A 19088-nucleotide genomic window follows, 5' to 3' on the forward strand; every position below is an offset into this window, starting at 1 on the left:
AAGAACCTGTGGGGCAGGTACTGTGACGATGCCCATTTAAAAGTGGAGGAAAGTGAGGCCTGGAGACGACCACAAAGCTAGTTAGTGGTAGAATTGAGGCTAGAACCCAGGTCCATGGAACACCAAAGTCCTTGCTGCATTCTGGGGCTTCCCCAAGATCCAGGCCCCCCAACTCGGTTTTGCCAAAAACTAAGTGGAGAACCTCAGACAACATGTTTACTCTCCCTTAACGCTCAATTTCCTCACCTGTAAAGAGTGTGATGAGGCTCAGATAACATAAAAGCACTTTGTAACGTAAAAGTGTTAAGCATCTCTTCAACATTTTACACCAGTGTTTATTTCCTTGGCTGGAATACATGGAATGTGAGAGATCAAGTTACCAAGGTCGTTTGGGCTTAGATGCCCTTGGTTTCTGTTGTACCTGGCACCAAATGTAACAACTGAGATTAGCATGACCTTTCCCTGCCCACCTCCTTCCTTTTCCACTGCACTCACAGAAGCAATATGGACATTTAAAAAGCTGTCAGATGGCAGTGATATTTGATCCACATGATTTGATTTGGAATCAAACCTCCTGAAGAAAGAACCGATTCTGCAGGGCTATCGCCAAGGGTGGGATCTGAGAAAACGCCTCTGAAAGGTGCTCAGGCATGTCAGCCTAGATCTGAACACCTACTGCTCTGCCACAGCCCAGACGGGCCGTCTGCCAGCATTCTCTTTCTTGTACTCCTTGGCAGTAAAAGTGAGAGCCACGAGATAGCTTCATCTATAAACTTGCCACTGTAGTGCTTGAGCCAGGGACGAAGCATCCCAGAAATGAGACAGAAAGGGATTAATCAGCATTCTCACATCCCTGCTCTATCAGTGGCAGCTGCCCCACAAGGTTTGAGGGTCCGGGAGCAGGGCCTCACTCACCCCGAAGTAACAGAGGAAGTTAAATACTACCTTTGTGGAGACCCCTGGAGACCTCTGAGCTCCAAACGCACAAGTGAGATCTCCTGGGGAAGCAGCATAACACACTGGGTTAAGAATCTTGACTCTGCCACTTAAGTGCCACGTAATCTTGAGTGAGTCAGGCAACCCATAAAGGCCAGTTTTCATCTGTAAAAAGGGGACAATGATAGCGACCGTGGCACCTCATTAGGCTGTTGCAGTGTCTAAAAGCGCTTAGCCAGAGTGCCTGTTGGCATTTTGTAAGCACAATATAAATGATGCTAATCTCGTCATAATGAATACTGATTGGGGTCAGGGAGTGCCAGCTAAGCCTTCCTCTGACAGGCAAAGACGTTAGAAAAACATCACCCTATAGTTAGGTGTGTACGATGTTATCGTTGGGGGAAGCAAGGGGAAGGGTACACAGGAACTCTATTATTTTAGTAACTACTTGCGAGTCTAAAATTATTCCAAAATAAAAAGTTTTTTTAAAAAAGACTAGGCACATAAATGTGGCCGTACACCTTCCCTTTGCGAGACGCCCGATTTTGAGCATAAACCTTTCAGGGGCTGGTCTGTAAGCCTGCTCCTTGTTGCATCATCATCAGAAAACAAATAAAAAGAAACAACAAATTTCAGGTGTTGCTTAAAATTCTAGAAAGCTAGGTATGGGCGTATTCCTGACACCCCTCCCCCTCCCCCCCCCCCCAGTCTATACCACTCTGTGAAAAGATTACTAAAATTTTGGGTGAAAAATGGAGGCAGAATGATTGAAAGTACAGGAATTTTATGTCCTCCATTTGTTTTTGCAACAATTTTTCCATCTATAAAATGTGTATAATGAACACTCGCCACTGCCTTGCCTTTGGACAGTGCTACCAAAGAGAACTGGACAAAAGGCTGTGCACATCTTTAACTGATGAAGCTGTATCGTGTCAAAGCTACTGGTGTTTGGCAAGTTTGATTATCTGTGCGCTTTTCACAATGGATTTAACAGCTACCCAGCATGAAGGTTTTTCCCATCGGGGACCAGTATCCTATAGCAAACACAGCAAGATATCACTCCAGTGCTGAAAAAGGCAATTGATAAAATGATTTAAGACAGAAAGAGACATCTCTCCAAGGAGCCACAGGAAAGTGAAGAAGGTATATTCTGTCCCCTGATGGTGAAAGGAGAAGTCAGCTGCTGACGAGGGTGACAAGAAAAGACTCTGTAGTTAGAACTGCGGAAAACACAAAAAACTCCTCAAATTTTGCTAAGCAGGGCAGGGAAATGAACGGTGAAACTTAGAAAAGCAGGAAGTAATGAGCATTCATAAAAACCCAAAATAGTCCTCAGGTTTTGAATGGTCATAAATCAGAAATTCCTTTCTAAGAAATGAAATCCCCCTAAAAAGAAAAAAAACATGGAACAGACTAATACAATAGTCTGAGCAGTATACCATCATATTCAACACACCAAGAGGTAATTTGCACATGTTTTCAAAGGAGACGAAGAAGAAAACAGAGAGCAAGAAGTGCCCCGGAGGTTTCTGATAAGGCGGGTTGTCAGAGGACATGCACAAAAGAGGAAAGGGGGGATGCTGGAGAAAGCTCACTACAAGAGCTGGGAAGCAGTAAAATCATTGCCAGGAAGGCAGAAATTCAGAATGAGTCGGTGCTAAGGGAGAGTGCCCAGGGCAACAAAAAGGGCTTTTGAAGTGATGTTTGGAGCCTAAAGAAGACCATGTGTTAAGGGGTGACAGAACGAATAGAACTACTTGACTCCCACTTTGCTTCAACTTTCCTGCCAAGGAGAATAATTTTCAAACTATACATGGTAGAACAAGCACTGTTATGTGGGAACTGATGTTTCATACTTGGGAACTGATCCTTGGTACCGGTGGAGAGGGCTCCTTCATCCTTTAAAGGAGTTCTGACTCCAGGACCAGGTGAGGGACATGCCACAGCTTGGAAAACTTCCATCTGCAATCACAGGCCCCTGGAGGTGTCAAATCATGGAGACGATGGGAAGGGGGCTGATGGAGATAGACAAATGTTATTCTGATTGCAAAAGAAGAGGGAATAAGAGGAGGGGAGGCAAAATTTGTGACTAGGTATTGAACAGATAGTTTGTGAGCACTTAGAAAATAATGGACTGCAAGGAGGTTGCATGGGATCTTGAGGGCCACTTCCAGAAATTCACTGTGGGTATCAGGCATCCTGACTTCTGGCAGCTGGCAGAATGGATGTGGTGGTTAGCATATGGTGGCTGTTTCATGGCTTTATAGAAGGTTCAGAAACAGAACCCCAAGGCTGTTGGTTAATTACTTGCTATAACCAGGAGGGAGTCCTTAGGGCTGTGCCCAAGGAATGATGACTTATTGGCTTAACAAATTTGCAAATAAGTCGAGTCTGGAAGTCTAGCTGGTTGACTGACAGCATCTACAGTCAAGAACAGCAACCACAGGCTGGAATGAGGATCCAAAATTAATAAAAACAATAGTTAGTAAGGACAATGAGGCTTTTAAAAGTTAGTATTTACCTATGAAAAAGATTTAGTATATTAAATTGTCTGTAAACTCAACATGTAGCAAGAGGTGATTGATGTGGCTTCCAAAACAATGAACATAATAGTAGGTGGGATCAATGGGAACAATGAGGTGTAACGGGCAGTCCTGCTGGGAACGGGGGCAGACATCATGGAGAGCTGGGCTCTGGAGCCAGACTTGCCTCTGCTTGCAATCCTGGCTCTGCCACGCCCTAGCGGTAGAAAGGTGGTCAATTGCTATACGCATCTGCTTCCTCATCTATGAAATGCGGAGGAAGACGGTACCAGTACCTATCTCATAGGGCCACTGTGAGGATTAAATGAGACAAATGTACATAGAGTGCTTAGAATAATGTTTGGCGCATCGGAAGCACTCAATGAGTGTAACCAAGGAGAAAAAAATGCATGGGAGTTGAAATGCTAAGACTGCCCTGAGAAGGCGTATGATACTAGGTTTAAAAATGAAATACGGTGTATATGTGAGTGCTTTCAACTAATCCTATTAATGCTTGTCCTTTCTTTTCTGGATTATCCAGATCAAGGGAAGCAATAATAGTTACACTCTTCACAGGTGTAACCTCAAACAGAGTGCTATATTCAGTTCAGGTGTCACATCTGGAGACGGCCACTGCCAACAAAGAGAACAACAAGGAACCAAGCCCAAGAAGGGAACCGTTCTCCCAACCCTGTGACCTAGTGACTAGAAAAGGAAAGACTATGGTCTTCAGACATGTGGACTGTTTGTGTGAGAACAAGGCGAATCCTGTGCAACTCTGGAGGTAAGGGCTAAGAGGACAGGGCAGACTTTATAGGGAGGCAGCTTCCAGCCCGATCCAAGGAAGCCCATTCTAATATAAGCTGTTCCCATGCGGAAGCTGCTGCTTGCTGAAGCAGTGAGATCTGGATGCTGGGAATACTCACGTAGAAGCTAGGTGGCTGTCTGTCAGGGATATGGAAGGCTAGGCAAAATCACTTTTAAGGCCCTTTCTGACCCTAATATTCTATGACTGTATGAGATAAGAGAGCCCAGAGTATATTTAAGCTGCAGCATTTAGAAGTAAAACATCATTCATCTGCTGCAGTGGAGTCAGTAAGTTTGCTATGCAGCCTTGGGTTTGCTAAATCCACAAAGGGTGATTTTCATTAAAAAAAAAAAAAAAACCTAAATGAATTAGAGGAACCATAACTGAATTTTATTCAACCACACATATTCAGGGATAGACTTAGCTAAAGAGTATAGGATCCAAGCAACACAAGGCTCTCATTATCTTTTTTACAGTGTTGTGTTTGAGAGGTGCATATGCAATATACCTGAACTAGTATCCTGATAAGCCGGGTTAAAAAGGGCTAAGGTGATCATAATGAAGCACAGGCTGTCAGTCTGCTCCACACATTCAGAACACAGGGATATACAGAACCTGAAAGTTACAGGAAGCAAAAGTAGAAAGGGTAAAAATGGAAAACTTTTTTTGTAATGTGTCAAAAAAAACTCCATGACTTTATCTTGGAAAGAGACAAATGAGACAAATGCTGACTTCATTTTACAAGGGGAGATTAGAAGCACGTTTTGAACACTAACAGCATGTGTGGTGCTGTGTGCTGAGATAATGGGAAGGATCGTCTCATCTTATGACTCAAAGAGGAGCAGATGGTCTGTGGGAGCTGGAGAAGGACTTTTCCCTCCTCCGTGGAGGATGGCACAGTGCTGGGGACTTAGAGGTGGCAGCGGGTGCAGGGCTTGCATGAGTTTGAAGCCCAACACACACCAGGATGTAAAACAGGACGGATAGTTGGGAGAGCAGCTCTGTTCTCAGTCTTGTGGGCAACTGTGTACTATATTTAGGTCTTACATTTAACATTCATACATTAACTCTTCAACACAGTATGGTTAGTAAAAGCAAAAAACTAGAAATTACCAACATGTCCAATGGTTAACAAATGGTTAGTCAGTCATGGAGTATTCATACCCTGGAATATTCTGGAGCAGTTAAAAAAAAAGGACCTGCATGCATCGATAACAGAACAATAGTCAGGATTACAGGGGGTGGAAAAAACTAACACACACACTGGTGCATATACACTTGTACTTGAGGGATGCTTTCTTGGAAGTGAATCATCTCTATGAGGGGTTGTTATACCACAGACACTATGGAGAAGTCTTCCTGGCATCCAGCACTGGAAATGGCTCCTCAGGTCTCATGCAATGCCCTGAGGACAGCAGTTGCCTGCTGCCATACTTTCTTCTTTCATCTCTCCTTGGACAATTGCTGGTCAACCCTGCTAAGGCTACAGTGATGTTATAAAACATCCAATGATTTCTATCAATCCCTCTCTTTTTTAAACAATTGAGATATAACTTACATATCATAAAATTCACCTTTTGAAACATGTAAAATTCGGTGGTTTTTAGTATACTCACAAGGTTGTACAACCATCGCCAGTACCTAATTCCAGAACAGTTTCATCGCCCCCAAAAGAAACCCTATAAGCAGTCACTTTCCATTTTCTCCTCCTCTCCCAGCCCCTGGTAACCATTAATCTACTTCTTTTCTCTATAGATTTGCCTATTCTGGATGTTTCAGATAAATGGAATCATACAACATGTTGCCTTTTGTGTCTAGCTTCTTTCAGATAGCATAATGTTTTCAAGATTCATCCATTTTTGTAGCACATATCAGTAGTTCAGTTCCTTCTTATGGCTGATTAATATTCCATTGTATGAATATAACACATTTTATTTACCGATTCATCCCTTACTGGATGTGGGTTGTTTCCACTTTTTGGCTATTAAGAATAATGCTTCTATGAACATTCATGTACATGTTTTTGTACGGACTTATGTGTTTTCATGTCTCATATATACCTAGAAGTGGAATTGCTGGTTTGTATGGTAACTCTACGTTTAACCTTCTGAGGATCTGCTGGACTGCTTTCCAAAGGAGCTGCACCATTTTACATTCCTGCCAACAGTGTATAAGGGTTCTAATTTCTCCAAATCCTCACTAACATTTGTTCTTATCTGTCTTTTTCATTATAGCTATTCTAGTAGGTATGAAGTGGTATTTCAATGAGGCTTTGATTTGCATTTCTCTGATGGCTAATAATGTCGAGCATTTTATGTGCTTATTGGACATTTGTTTATCTTCTATGGAGAAATGTCTATTTAGACCCTTTAACCATTTTTAAATTGGGTTATTTGCCTTTTCACTGTTGAGTTGTAAGTGTTCTTTATATATCCTGGATACAAGTCCCTCAGATATATGATTTGCAAATATTTCCTCCCATTCTGTGTTGTCTTTTCACTTTCTTGATAGAGTCCTTTGAAGCACAAAAGTTTGAAATTTTGATAAAGTTCAATTTATTGATATTTTTCCCTCTTTGATTTTTGACCCTTTTTAGGTGTCATATCTAAGAAACTGTTACCTAAACCAAGTTCATGAAGACTCATACCTATGGCTTTTTTCCTAATAGTTTTATAGTTTTAGCTCTTACATTTAGGTCTTTGATCTATGTTGAGTCAATTTTTGTATGTGGTATGAAGCAGAGGGTCTAACTTCATTCTTCTGCATGTGGATATCCAGTTGTCCCATGAACATTTGTAGAAAAGAATATTCTTTCCCCCATTGAATAGTTCTGGCACCCTTGTCAAAAACCAACTGACCATAAATGAAAGGGTTTGTTTTTAGACTCTCAGTTTTATTCCACTGATCTATATATCTGTCCTTATGCCAGTATCACGCTGTCCTGAGTACTGTAGCTTTGTAGTAAGTATTCAAACTGAGAAGTATGAGTACTCCACCTTTGTTCTTCTTCTTCAAGACTGTCTTGACTATTTTGGGTCCCTTGAATTTCCATGTGAATCTTAGGATCAGCTTGTCCATTTTTGCAAAAAAAAAAAAAGGCCACTGAAATTTTAACAAGGATTATCCTGGATCTGTAGATCAGTGTAGGGAGGATGGCATCTTAATGACCCTAAGTCTTCCAATTCGTGAACACAAGATGCTTTTCCATTTATTTAGTTCTTTAATTTCTTTCAACTGTGTTTTGTAGTTTCCAGTATACATTTTGCACTTCTTTTGTTAAATTTATTCCTAAGTATTTTATCATTTTTGATGTTATTATAAATGAATTTATTTTTTAATTTCCTTTTCAGATTATTTATAGCTAGTGTATAGAAACACAACTCTCTTGATGAATAAAGAAGGTGTAGTATACACAATGGAACATTACTCAGCCATAAAAAAGAATGAAATAATGCCATTTGCAGCAACATGGATGGACCTAGAGATTATCATACTAAGTGAAATAAGTCAGATAAAGACAAACATCATATGATATCACTTATATGTGGAATCTAAAAAATAGTACAAATGAACTTATTTACAAAACAGAAAGAGACTCACAGACATAGAAAACAAACTTATGGTTACCAAAGGGGAAGTTGGGGAGAGGGATAAATTGGGAATTCAGGATTAACAGATACACACTACCATATATAAAATAGATAAACAACAGGATTTATTGTATAGCACAGGGAACTATATTCAATATCTTGTAATTAACCAAAATGGAAAAGAATAGAAAAAAAGAATATACATGTATACATATATATATGTATAACTGAATCACTTTGCTGTACACCTGAAACTAACACAATATTCAATTTAAAAAAAGAAACACAACTGTCTTTTGTATATTGCTCTTGTATCTTGCAATCTTACTGAACTTGTTTATTAGTTTTAACAGTGTTTGGGGGAGGATTCCTTCCTTCAGATTTTCTATATATAAGATTATGTCATCTGCAAAAAGATAGTTTTACTTCTTCCTTTCCAACGTGGATGTCTTTTATTTCACTTTCTTGCCTAATTGCCTTGGCTAGACCCTCCAGTACAATGTTTAACAGAAATACAGTCCCCCTTTTTTATCCCTTCTCTCCTCAACCACTGACTTGAAAGGGGGAGGAGTCCCATAAAACTGGATTTTAATATGTAGCAAGAAGTTTTTCTTACTACATATTAAAGACATTATGTGTCTTTGAAGCAGGTTCAGTCAAACAGTTGCACAGTTTTTGTCAGCCATTCTTGGTCAAAACTATTGGCCAAAACACAATAGTTTTGGGGAGCATGGGGGAGACCTGCAGGGAGTAAGCAAATAATTTGTAGAACAGAGTCAATTTAGGATTACATGAGAAAGTACTCACTGGTTGAGAGTTTTTCTGAATGGGAAACTAACACTCATTAGCTAAGAATGTAATATACATAGTGCTAGGATTGGCTGAGGGCATGAGATATCCTCCAAGGATGAGCAAAATAGGAGTGAACTATTATAGGTTGGTTTATGGAGATGAATTATTTTTTAAGAAAATATTTCATGGGCAAATACTGTTATAATGAATCAGTGCCCCACAGGGCAGCAATACAGAAAAATTATGCACATATACTTATAAAATTTATTTTCTGAAGGAGTCACAAGAAAATGCTAGCAGTGATTACCTTAGGGAGAGGACTACGGTGGTGGGGATGGAATTTTATACTTTTCTAAGCTGAAATTTCCTGTGATATACTTGTATTTTTAAAAAAATGGTTAACTAAATAGTGATTATGAACTACTTTATTCCTTCTTTATGTTTTTCTATATTAAAAAAACTCCACCAAGTGTTATTGCAAAAATGAAACACCACGTACAGTAAGTATGTTATTAGGGGCCTATAAAAGAGAATTCTACCCCTGCCTTAGAAATACCTGAGTGATGAGTAACCAGAGAATGGTCTAGAAAAATGAAGAAGTAAGGGTTATTTGAGTTCAACTATTCAGGATATGTCTGTCATCTTTGCTGGGTAAAAGAAGTGAGAGCTGAGGGTGTCCCTCCAACAGGAAACAGGAACTGAGTGGGCAGCTCAAGGGGGTGGAGCTGGCCTTTGAGACAGGAAAGGACAGAGTCTGTTTCTGGCTGGCTGAGAGCCCTCAAGTTTTTCAGAAAATGCTGGCACAGGTACAGAAGCCTCCAGTCACAAAAGGGTAGAAACAGTCTACATGCCTAGCATGTGTGGTTCAAATTAAAAAAGCAAAACAAACAAACAAACAGCAAAAAAAAAATGGACAGGGAGAATGGGGTGGAGGGGACCCCAAGCCTGAGTGATGGAGGGTGGAGGGCAGAAGCTCCAGGATACAGAGGTAGAGATTTAGGAACCTCACAGGCCAGTGCCAGTGGTCCGAGCTCAGGTTAGAACTCTTGAAGGCCATAGAGGCAAGAACGTTTTTCTTCTCAGGGCGGTAGTCAGATTCTGTACAGGGGCCAGGGAAGCTGTACAGAGCTGAGCCAGAGGGGACACCAGGGTGGCCCTTATGTAGAGATTAGACCAGAAGTAGGTTCCAGGAAGGTATGAGGATCCCATTAGTCTTAGAAGCATTGCCAAGTTAATTCTTCCCTCAAGCTATTCATTTGAGCATCTTTGTTTAACATTCAGATTTTTTGGGGGGGGGGAGGGGATGGTTTGCTTTTAATCCTATCCTTTTCATTTGTAACCAGGCATTCTCTTGCACTTTAAAAAAAATATTCTCTTAACTTCTTAGCAAAATTAACTTTTTGAACATTCCAGCCAATTGTAAGTTTGTGAGGAGGAAAAGCAGGTGTTTCCAGGCTCTGGTTGTTAAAGAGAGATGAGGAGGATGCCTCTGTGGTTGCCATCCGGAGGGTGGCAGCAGTGAAAGCAGAGACAGAAACCAGAATGAACCAGGAGGGAGAGTGAGGCTGCCCGTGGGGGCTGTGTCCCTGTGCCTCTGTCACTTGTTGGGCAAACTTTTATCAGGTGCCAGAGGGTCTAGATGACAGTATCTAACATGTGTTGAGTATTTACTATAGGTTGAACTACAGGAAATTGCCGATAATCAGTTATTTTAGATCCATCAGAATGGCAATTTCCTGTGATTCAACCTAACACATGTGTTCTAAATGATTTGCACGTACTCATGGCATTTATTCCTCACACTCACCTATAAAGTGGAAACTGTTGTGTTATTATTCCCATTCCATTCTACAGCGAGGAGTCTAAAGCTCAGTATGGTCGTGGAACTCTCAACGTCACATGGCAAGTAGTGGAGTCAGCACTGAACTCAAATCCAGGCAGTTTGTCTTCCAGGCTTGCTTAACCCTATACTACTTTTCCTGCGTTGAGAACTGAACACTGACAAGCCCCGGAGAGAGTTCACTTCTGCATCTTCAGTTGATGTTTCTCTAAAATGAGGCAGAATAGACCAGGTCTTGGTCAAGAAGGCACTGGGACTGTTGCCCTTCACTCTCTTCAAAGTCGTAATGAACTTCACAAAGCTCACATATTCAACCAGTTCCTTTATTGGGTCCATCCTTATCTGCGATCAGGGATAGCTTTACATCATATTATTAGAAGACTTCTTGAAGCTGTATTGACATTTCAATCAGTTTTGAGTAACTCCAGAGCGACTCTTTCAGAGCCTTATTAGGCCATCCAAGAAGAGGATTCCAAGTTCTTCTAATCTCAGGTCTGGGTTCCTGAAACAGCCACCTAATTCTATCTGGCCTCTCCACTCTGTCTATCTGATCATGTGTTATCCCAAAGGCTGGGTAATCTTCCCAGAACTCCGTTTGCATTACATCATTCTTGGAACTGAAAATAGCTCCCCACCGCCTGGATGGTCACACGCAAACTCTTGAATTTGGCATCTAAGGAACTCCATTACTTAGCCTGGTCCACCTTCAGTCTCATAGGTTCTTAATGGCTCTCCTCTTCAGTAAACCCATTCTCACTTAATGGACATTTCCACAGTCAATTCACTGTTTATGCCTGCCAGGCTTTGCTCATTGAGTTCCCCTCCCTTCACTGCTTTACCAGCCTCAGTGAAATTCTTTCTCACCATCCCAGCTCAAGCCTCACATCTTCCCAATGGCCCTTTCTAACTAAGCTTACCAATATTCAACTCTCAGCTCTTTGAATTCTGAGGGTGCAGCCTAGAATTTGTCTATCTATTGTCTTGTGACCAATATTTCAACTCTCTGAATAATATACAAAGAAACTCAGGGACAGAGATCATGTTGTCTACAGCATTCACTTCTTCAATATTTATCAAGCACCCACTCAGTGCCAAGCACTGTGGTATACAGAAGCAAAGAAGACATAGTCCCTAGGTTCAAAAGGTTGATGGGTCAGAAGAGAGATGTATCAAGCTGGGCAATGTGAAAACACTGTTTTTATAGGTTAAAAATAGTCAAATATTGGCAATTTAATATGGCTCATTCTAAATATAATCATAAAATAATGTAGTAAGGTCATGGGTGGAGATACAAGCAGAGCATTTAGTGGGTAGAGAGGAGGGTCACCAGCTTACCCTGTCAGGGTAGGGCCTGAGACTTCTGGAAGGCAGTGATACCTGTGCTGAGTCAGAATGATCTGGAGTCATGCAACAAAGGAAGGATATTCTAAATAGAGACAATATGAAAAAAAGGCAAGGAGATAAGAAAGAACAGGCAGACAGTAGATGTTATGGGCTGAATTACATCTCTCCAAAATTTTTATGTTGAAGCCCTAACCCCTAGTACCTCAGGATGTGACTGCATTTGGAGATGAGGCCTTTAAGAAGGAGTTAAGCTAAAACGAGGCCATTGGGTTGGACCTTAATCCAATCTGGTTGGTGTCTTTATAAGAAGAGATTAGGACATACAAAGAGACACCAGGAGTGCAGACACACAGGGAAAAGACCAAGTGAGGACCCAAAGAGAAGGCAGCCATCTGCAAGCCAAGGAGAAACACCTCAGAAGAAACCAAACCGGCTGATACCTTGATCTTGGACTTCTAGCCTCTATAACTGCAAGAAAATTAATTTCTGCTGTTTAAGCCACATACCAGTCTGTAGAATTTTGTTATGGCAGCCCTGGCAAACTAATAACAGTAGAGTTCTATGAACTATTTGGGGTGGCTAGAGAGTGAAGCAAAGAATGGTAAGAGAAGAGACCAGAAAAATGGGAGCGATGGTGTGCCGGGCTTTGCCTGCTGTGGAAGTTTTTCCTGGAGACAAGGGGAAACCTTTGAAGAGTTTTAAGCAAGGAGGTGGCAGAATCATAATGGGTGTTAAGTAGAGCTCCTCAGTGGCAGTGAGGAAGATGGATTTGACGGGGCAAGACTACAGGTAGAAAAAACAAGTCAGAGGATATTAGATTGGTGCAAGCAAGCCATTAAGCTCTAAACAGAGAGAGACAGTGGTATTAGGGGTGGAGAAAGGTCGAATTGAGAAAGACTTATGAGGTAAGTTCATAGTGAAGGCTTAAACCCTCCCAGGGGTGGGGGAGTAAAGCAGAGGGAGGAATTGGACAAGTTTCCCAGGTCTCTACCTTGGATGAGTGTGTGAACTTGTGCTACCAGGGATGAGTTCAGTGCTATTGGAGGTGAGCAGATGGGAGTGGGAGAGAGGATTACCACTGTGAGATGTAGGGCAACCAGGAAGAGATGATGTCAAATGGACAGTTCAGCACTCACATCTGATCTTTAAGAGAGAGCTAGGCTGGCCTGGAGACTTGGAAGCCTCCAGCACAGACGGGAGTTGTGGCCAGCAGTGCCCATGCCCCACTCATATCCCATGGGACGCATTTATCATTTGTGTGCACATCAGCTCTTGGCATGTTCCCTGAGACTCTTTTTCAGATGTGACCCTCAGGTTGCCTGAGCCTGTTCTGCCTATGAACACAAGAACCAGAAGCACCTGGAATGTACTCTCTAAGCAATGATGACAGCTGCAGGGATATTTACACTCTGGGCCCCTTGCCCCTGATGAGGACCACTCTGAAGCTGACCCACACGGCTTCCAGAGCAATCCTGTGTAACCTGACTTGATAACATGGCACCCCGGCCTGGCCCTCCATTCTCCCTTCCATTTTCCCCTCCTGGGAATTCTTCCTAACAAATCTCTTTCACACGAATTTCATCTGCTTTTGGGTAACCCCACCTAAGAGAGGGTGTTTAGATGAGACCACTCCAGGAGGATGAGCAGCGAAGAGGGGGGCCCCCTGGGGAAGACCAACTCTGAGAGACGGAAGATGAAGAGAAGACTGTGAAGGAGATAGAGGAGGGAAGGCAGAGGGGGCCAAAGAAAACCAGAAGAGGGCCAGTCATGAAAGTCAGGTGGTAGAAATTTCCAGAAGGGAAGAGTTATTAACAGTACCAAAGGAAGCAGAGGAACCCAATAAGGTAAGAACTGAAATATGTTTACAGAATCTGATGATCATAAGGGCACAATGCCCTGAGGAAAAAGTTTCCCTGGACTTGTGACCCCAGTTCACATCCAAAGTCATGAGAGCTTCATCCCCCCTTGGTGTACAGGTCCTCCTTCCCTTCTCCCTCGTGGGCAGAGGGTTCCAAAACTCACTTATATATGTAGCTCTATGATCTGCATCAAGGCACATTCATTTCTAGTTCTGTTTCTGGAACCAGAAAATTGTCTTTAGCTGTACTGAGACTGACAAGGTGGCACTCAGGCATCTGAGAGGTCAGGGTAGACGTGGATGCTGGTGTGCTTACAGAATCAAAGGGAGAATAGGCTGGTGGCCTCCGTTTTCCCTGTGGGACAGGAGGCCAGAGAAGGAAGAGAGCATGGGGAAGGTCTGGAATAAATACCATAGGCAAGGAGAAGGGAGCTGCCCAAGGAGGAGTGAAGGGATTTATTTATGCCTGCAGGGCCAGTGGAGACTGAAGAAGAATTCTGGGGAGTGTTCAGGCCCAGCAGTGAAGCTCTGGGCTGGAGCTTTTCCATGAGGGAGGCTTGTGCGGCTGCGAATGGACACGTTCCCACATGTGGGTGGGAAAGATTGCTATGTTCTTCAAGGACTAGAAATAAAAATCTTGAAAAAAACTTTAAAGGTGAAAACTTCATGAATACTAGAGAAGGTTTACACATAGGCTTTTAATGGAAAAAAGTCTCACTGGTTAAATGGAATACACAGTGCTTAGGCATCATGCAAACTCACAGAACTTGTGGCATGCACATTTCATTTTGGCTGTAGACAGAGTTACATACTTGGGGGGTTTTCCCTATTATTATTATGGGATGTCTTTGGAACCAGGGGGGTGAGGGATTCATGAGGAAGATGGGAAAAGAGTCTGCATTTCTCTAGAATTGTATCAACTGTGGAGGCAGCAGCTAGAAAGAGCCACGTCAGACTCTGGGCTTGTCAGCGCCTACTCAACGTGATATATTTTAACGTTTTTCTCAGCACGAGCTTGACTTTAACAATGAATCCAGAAAAAGGGGGAAGTGATAATAAATCACAAACTATAAAAACCAACAGAGATTTCTTCTGACCCCGCCACCGTAGCTCTTCCATCCCGCCGGCCTGTCATGATACACTAACTGAAAGCACTTAGAGGGAAGACGCTGATGCAGCTGTACCCTAGAGACCAAAGGCACGGGAGCCTTTCAGAAGCCCCCTGGCATCTTCCTCGTCAAGAGTCATGGCTGCTGCACTGGACAAGGGTGGGGGGGTTGGGGGAACGAATAGGAGAGGGCAAAGCGGTGGCAGCCAGGCAGGGCAGAGTGGAACAGCAGTAAGATCAGGCTGTGAACGGCAAACGGTTCTGCCCAGGCCTGGTGGAGGGAGAGGTGAGGGAAAGTCTGGAGAGAGCCACTGGGGTCTCATCTACGGGAAAGGCATTTTAATAATTAACAAATGGGAAAAGGCATGGAGCCAGTAATGTGACCCTAGCATTTTGAAACTATGCCTCGGGAGCCTGCAGCCACATTACGGGCTCCCCAGCCAGTGAAGGCTGAGAAACCTCGGAAAACACAAGGAACTGTTTTAACCAAATGAAACTTACAACCAGGTCAATTTAAGACACATTTGATGAGAGCCATGATTCAACACTGGATATATGGGAGGCACAAATGGAAAACAGTTCTTATAAATTACTGAAATTAGCAAGTCAGAGACAAACATAATTTTAATTTTTCTCTTCTCACTTTATCAATACCCCTCCAATAGCTATCATCAACGCAATATTGAGTTTTCCTGTTTCCCTATATCGACTGAAATAATGAGACACACACTGTCATGTGTAAAAAGACAAAGATACTTTGCCCAAGGATACTTTTTTCAACCCGACCTTCATGTCCTTCCACAGTTCAAGATACCTGGAGTATTTTTTTTTTAATGCAACTAAATGCTATATCGAGTTCTTTGGAGGCAGGGAGATGGTGTAAGGAAAAGAGAATTGTTTCAATCCCCACTCTGCTCTTTATTGGCTGTATGATGTTGGACACCTTAACTGGTCTTTCAAAGCCATGAGTCATCTAAGTGAAGATGTTAAACAGCCAGCAGGAGAGGTGGGGAAGATGCAGCAGTGAGGTAGAAGGAAATCAAGGAGAGTGTGACACAGAAGCCAAGAGAAGAAAGTGTTTTTAGAAAGAGGGAGTGGTCAACCATGTTGAAAGTTGCTGCAAAGATGGGTAGGAGAAGTTTCCATTGCCTCTGGCAACGTGAAACCAAGACTTCTAAATTGTTCTTGGTCCATCATTTGAAGACCATGGGGTATCTTAAAAGCAAGAAAGAAAAAAGATAGCATCTTTGACTACTGCATTGTTTTAAGAGACTTCTTTCCCAATGTCTTATTTGTGTACTAAAACAAAAATCTGAGACCAAATTTTTACAACTCTGGTTCTTCCTTTCACTGTCAGTCATTTCTAGGTTCTCTGAGCCCATTTAAGGGAGAATTCTAAGGGATGGGAATAAACTAAACCTAGACTATATAATTTGGGGCAGGTTCAGAAACATTTCCTCTTCATTGTAAGTGCATCTGATAACAATATTTTCCATACTGATGTGCAACAAATCTTTCAAATGCACTCATTTCATGGTTAGCCTAAATTTAGGCAAACACAATTTCTGAATACTAAGAAAAAGAAAAACAAATGCCATAATAAGCCTTTTAGCACAAGGCTCTAAAAATAGCGTATTCCTTCTCCCAGCTCCACACACAAAGGAAAAGCTCTTGGACATCAGAAGCTCCACGAACCCCAGAGACAAGGCTCTCCACACATGTGCACTGACTTCCCAGTGTCCATCTGACTGCTTATAAGTTGGGAACACATTTCACCAACTGTTGTTAATTATAGTTTCCTTACCCGAACCGATGGTCTATGGTCATACAGAACTGGGGGCATCAAAGGGACTTAGAGACTTGGAGAGTGGGGAAACTGAGTCTTGAGAGCTGGCAGAATTGGCCCAGTTATACAGCTCGCACATAAGCTTGTTCCTGCATCAGCCACCTTAAAACAAACCTCCCTGACCCTCATTTCCCTCCCCTCCCAGCACAACTTCTCTCACAAAGTCCACACTCAATGTCTCTGCTTCCTGACCTCCCATTCACTCCTCTACCCACTTCAATCGGGCTCCCTTCCCCACAGCTCATGAATAAATGCATGCATGTCAAGGTCACCAACACCTTTCATGCGGTCCAACCCAAGGTCACTTCTCTCCCTCCCTTTTACACACCCCTCAGCAGCATCCGGCATTTTCTTTCCTGACTTCCATGACTCCCAGCATCTGGGTTTCCTCTACACTGATTTCCCCAGCTCCTCCACTGGGTCCTCATCCTCCTCTCAACCTCTTCTCTCACTTTCCTCTCTAGCTGGTAATTTCAACGTGCTCAGAATTTTAAGTATCCATAGGCTGAATGTTCCAGTCTCTCCAATGAGCTCCTGACTTGTAAACCCCACTGAGTTTTCAATATTGAATATCTATTTGGCATGTCAAACTTGACACATGCAAAACTGGAACCTTTTTTTTTTCTTAATTATTATTTATTTATTGGGCTGTGTTGGGTCTTCGTTTCTGTTCGAGGGCTTCCTCTAGCTGCGGCAAGTGGGGGCCACTCTTCATTCATCGCGGTGCGCGGGCCTCTCATTATCGTGGCCTCTCTTGTTGCGGAGCGCAGGCTCCCGACGCGCAGGCTCAGCAGTTGTGGCTCACGGGCCTAGTTGCTCCGCGGCATGTGGGATCTTCCCAGACCAGGGCTCGAACCTGTGTCCCCTGCATTAGCAGGCAGATTCTCAACCACTGCGCCACCAGGGAAGCCCAAAACTGGAATCTTTATTCTTCCCTCCAAAGCCTGCTCCTCCCGAAGTCTTTACCATCTCACCAAATGGCATCACCACCTGTCTACTCAGCTGCTCAGGTCAAAATCCTAGCAGTCATTCTGGACACTTTCAATCTCCTTTTCTCCACATTCAATAGACCAAAGATCTGCCAGTGCCACTGCCAAAACATGTCTTAAATAGGTCTGCTTCTTGTGCCTGCCCTGCCACAACCAGGACCTCTAACGTGGACTACACAACGTTCTAACCCTTCTCCTGGCTTTTTGTCTGCTGCCTGCAGTCCGTGCCACACAGCGGCCAGAGCAGCCCTGTAAAAGCACAAGGCAGACAAGGCTCCTTCCGTGCTGAAGGCCCTGGGGCAGCTTCCATCATCGCGCTCAGGGTAAGGCTGGATGATCTAGCTCCTGCCTGCCTCTCCCCGTCCTTCTCACCACACTGCCTTCCTTTCTGCCCCTCGAGCACCAGCATGGCAAGCCCTTTCCTGCCTCAGGCCTTGGTGCTCTTCAGAGAGGCATTCCCCAGCCTCTTTACTGTGAATCTCCGCGTTCCCTTCACAGCACTTCTCACCACCTGCAGCTAGCTGTGCCTACAAGAGAGTCCCTGCTAGTGAAAGTTCCATGAGAGCAGGGACCCTGTCCACGTTGGCGGTGGGTGTAGCCGTCCCACTGGCTGAGTGAACGGATGCTTGCCCAGTGGCGCTGGGTGGGGAAGACAGGGCTCCCGGCTCCGGCTTTCCTAAACAATGGATGAGTCAGCAGACGCCAGCGGTTAGCGTGCGAGAGAGGACCTCTCCGTGGGAAGAGCGGCCACACCCTGCGCTGCCGTGCTGCACAAAAGACTGGCGAGCCTCGCTGGGGCCAGGCTGGGCTCGGCATTCCCCTCAGACTTTGGCCTCAGTGGGCAGTCCTACGGAGAGGGATGTTTATGTAAAAACAAACAACAACAGGACCGGTCCAGGCAGGCTTCTACCCAGGCGGTAGACTGGCCTTCAGAGCTGCCATCTAAAATGAGGGGTGATTCCCGGACGGCTGCCTTCCCACCTGTCTGACGGCAGATTCCAAAGGCTTGGCTCCAGTCAAGAGGGGACAGGATGAAAGCTTCTGTTGCCATAGCAATCACAGTGCTCCTGGGGCCGAGGCTCAAGGTTTCAGATAAACAACTATTTACAGAAGTGGAGAAAAAACAAGCAAACAGAGAGGGACAAAAAAAAAAAAAAAATGGGAACACGGCAAGAAGTAACCCTACCAGTGCTGCAAGACACGCTCTGAAAATACAACACAGGAGCTGAGAGTAGAATCCTCCCACCAGCACAGGAGTGGCCTCCTGCCGGGACACATCCGGAACAAAAGGCCCCATTGACACAAACATCTGTTACTACTAAACACTTAGGAATCAATATTTTCTTAAAAGTTTTTTTTTTTCCTTTTGGCTTTAAAGAGTTACTGTCTGCCAGGCTACCAGACCCTAACCTTCTCCAAGTCCACAGCCACCACATAAAGTAACTATTAGAACTT

The 19088-nt window shown here is 43.5% G+C and overlaps 1 protein-coding gene across 10 annotated transcripts in view; it reads right to left on the reverse strand.

The window, feature by feature from the left end:
• AOPEP (aminopeptidase O (putative)) overlaps positions 1–19088 on the reverse strand; it is a 370314-nt gene that overhangs the window by 129590 nt on the left and 221636 nt on the right. Inside the window, exon 8 of one of the 10 annotated variants that reach the window (XM_057547857.1) lies at positions 16603–18733. The exons of the other annotated variants lie outside the window; for them this stretch is intronic. Within the exon in view, the coding sequence (XP_057403840.1) occupies positions 18481–18733 (253 nt within the window). The 3' untranslated portion in view covers positions 16603–18480. Of the gene's footprint in view, positions 1–16602; positions 18734–19088 lie in introns of those variants that run through there. 10 annotated transcript variants of the gene reach the window in all.

Source organism: Balaenoptera acutorostrata, chromosome 6 (genome assembly GCF_949987535.1).
Source record: "Balaenoptera acutorostrata chromosome 6, mBalAcu1.1, whole genome shotgun sequence".
Lineage (NCBI taxonomy): Eukaryota > Metazoa > Chordata > Mammalia > Artiodactyla > Balaenopteridae > Balaenoptera > Balaenoptera acutorostrata.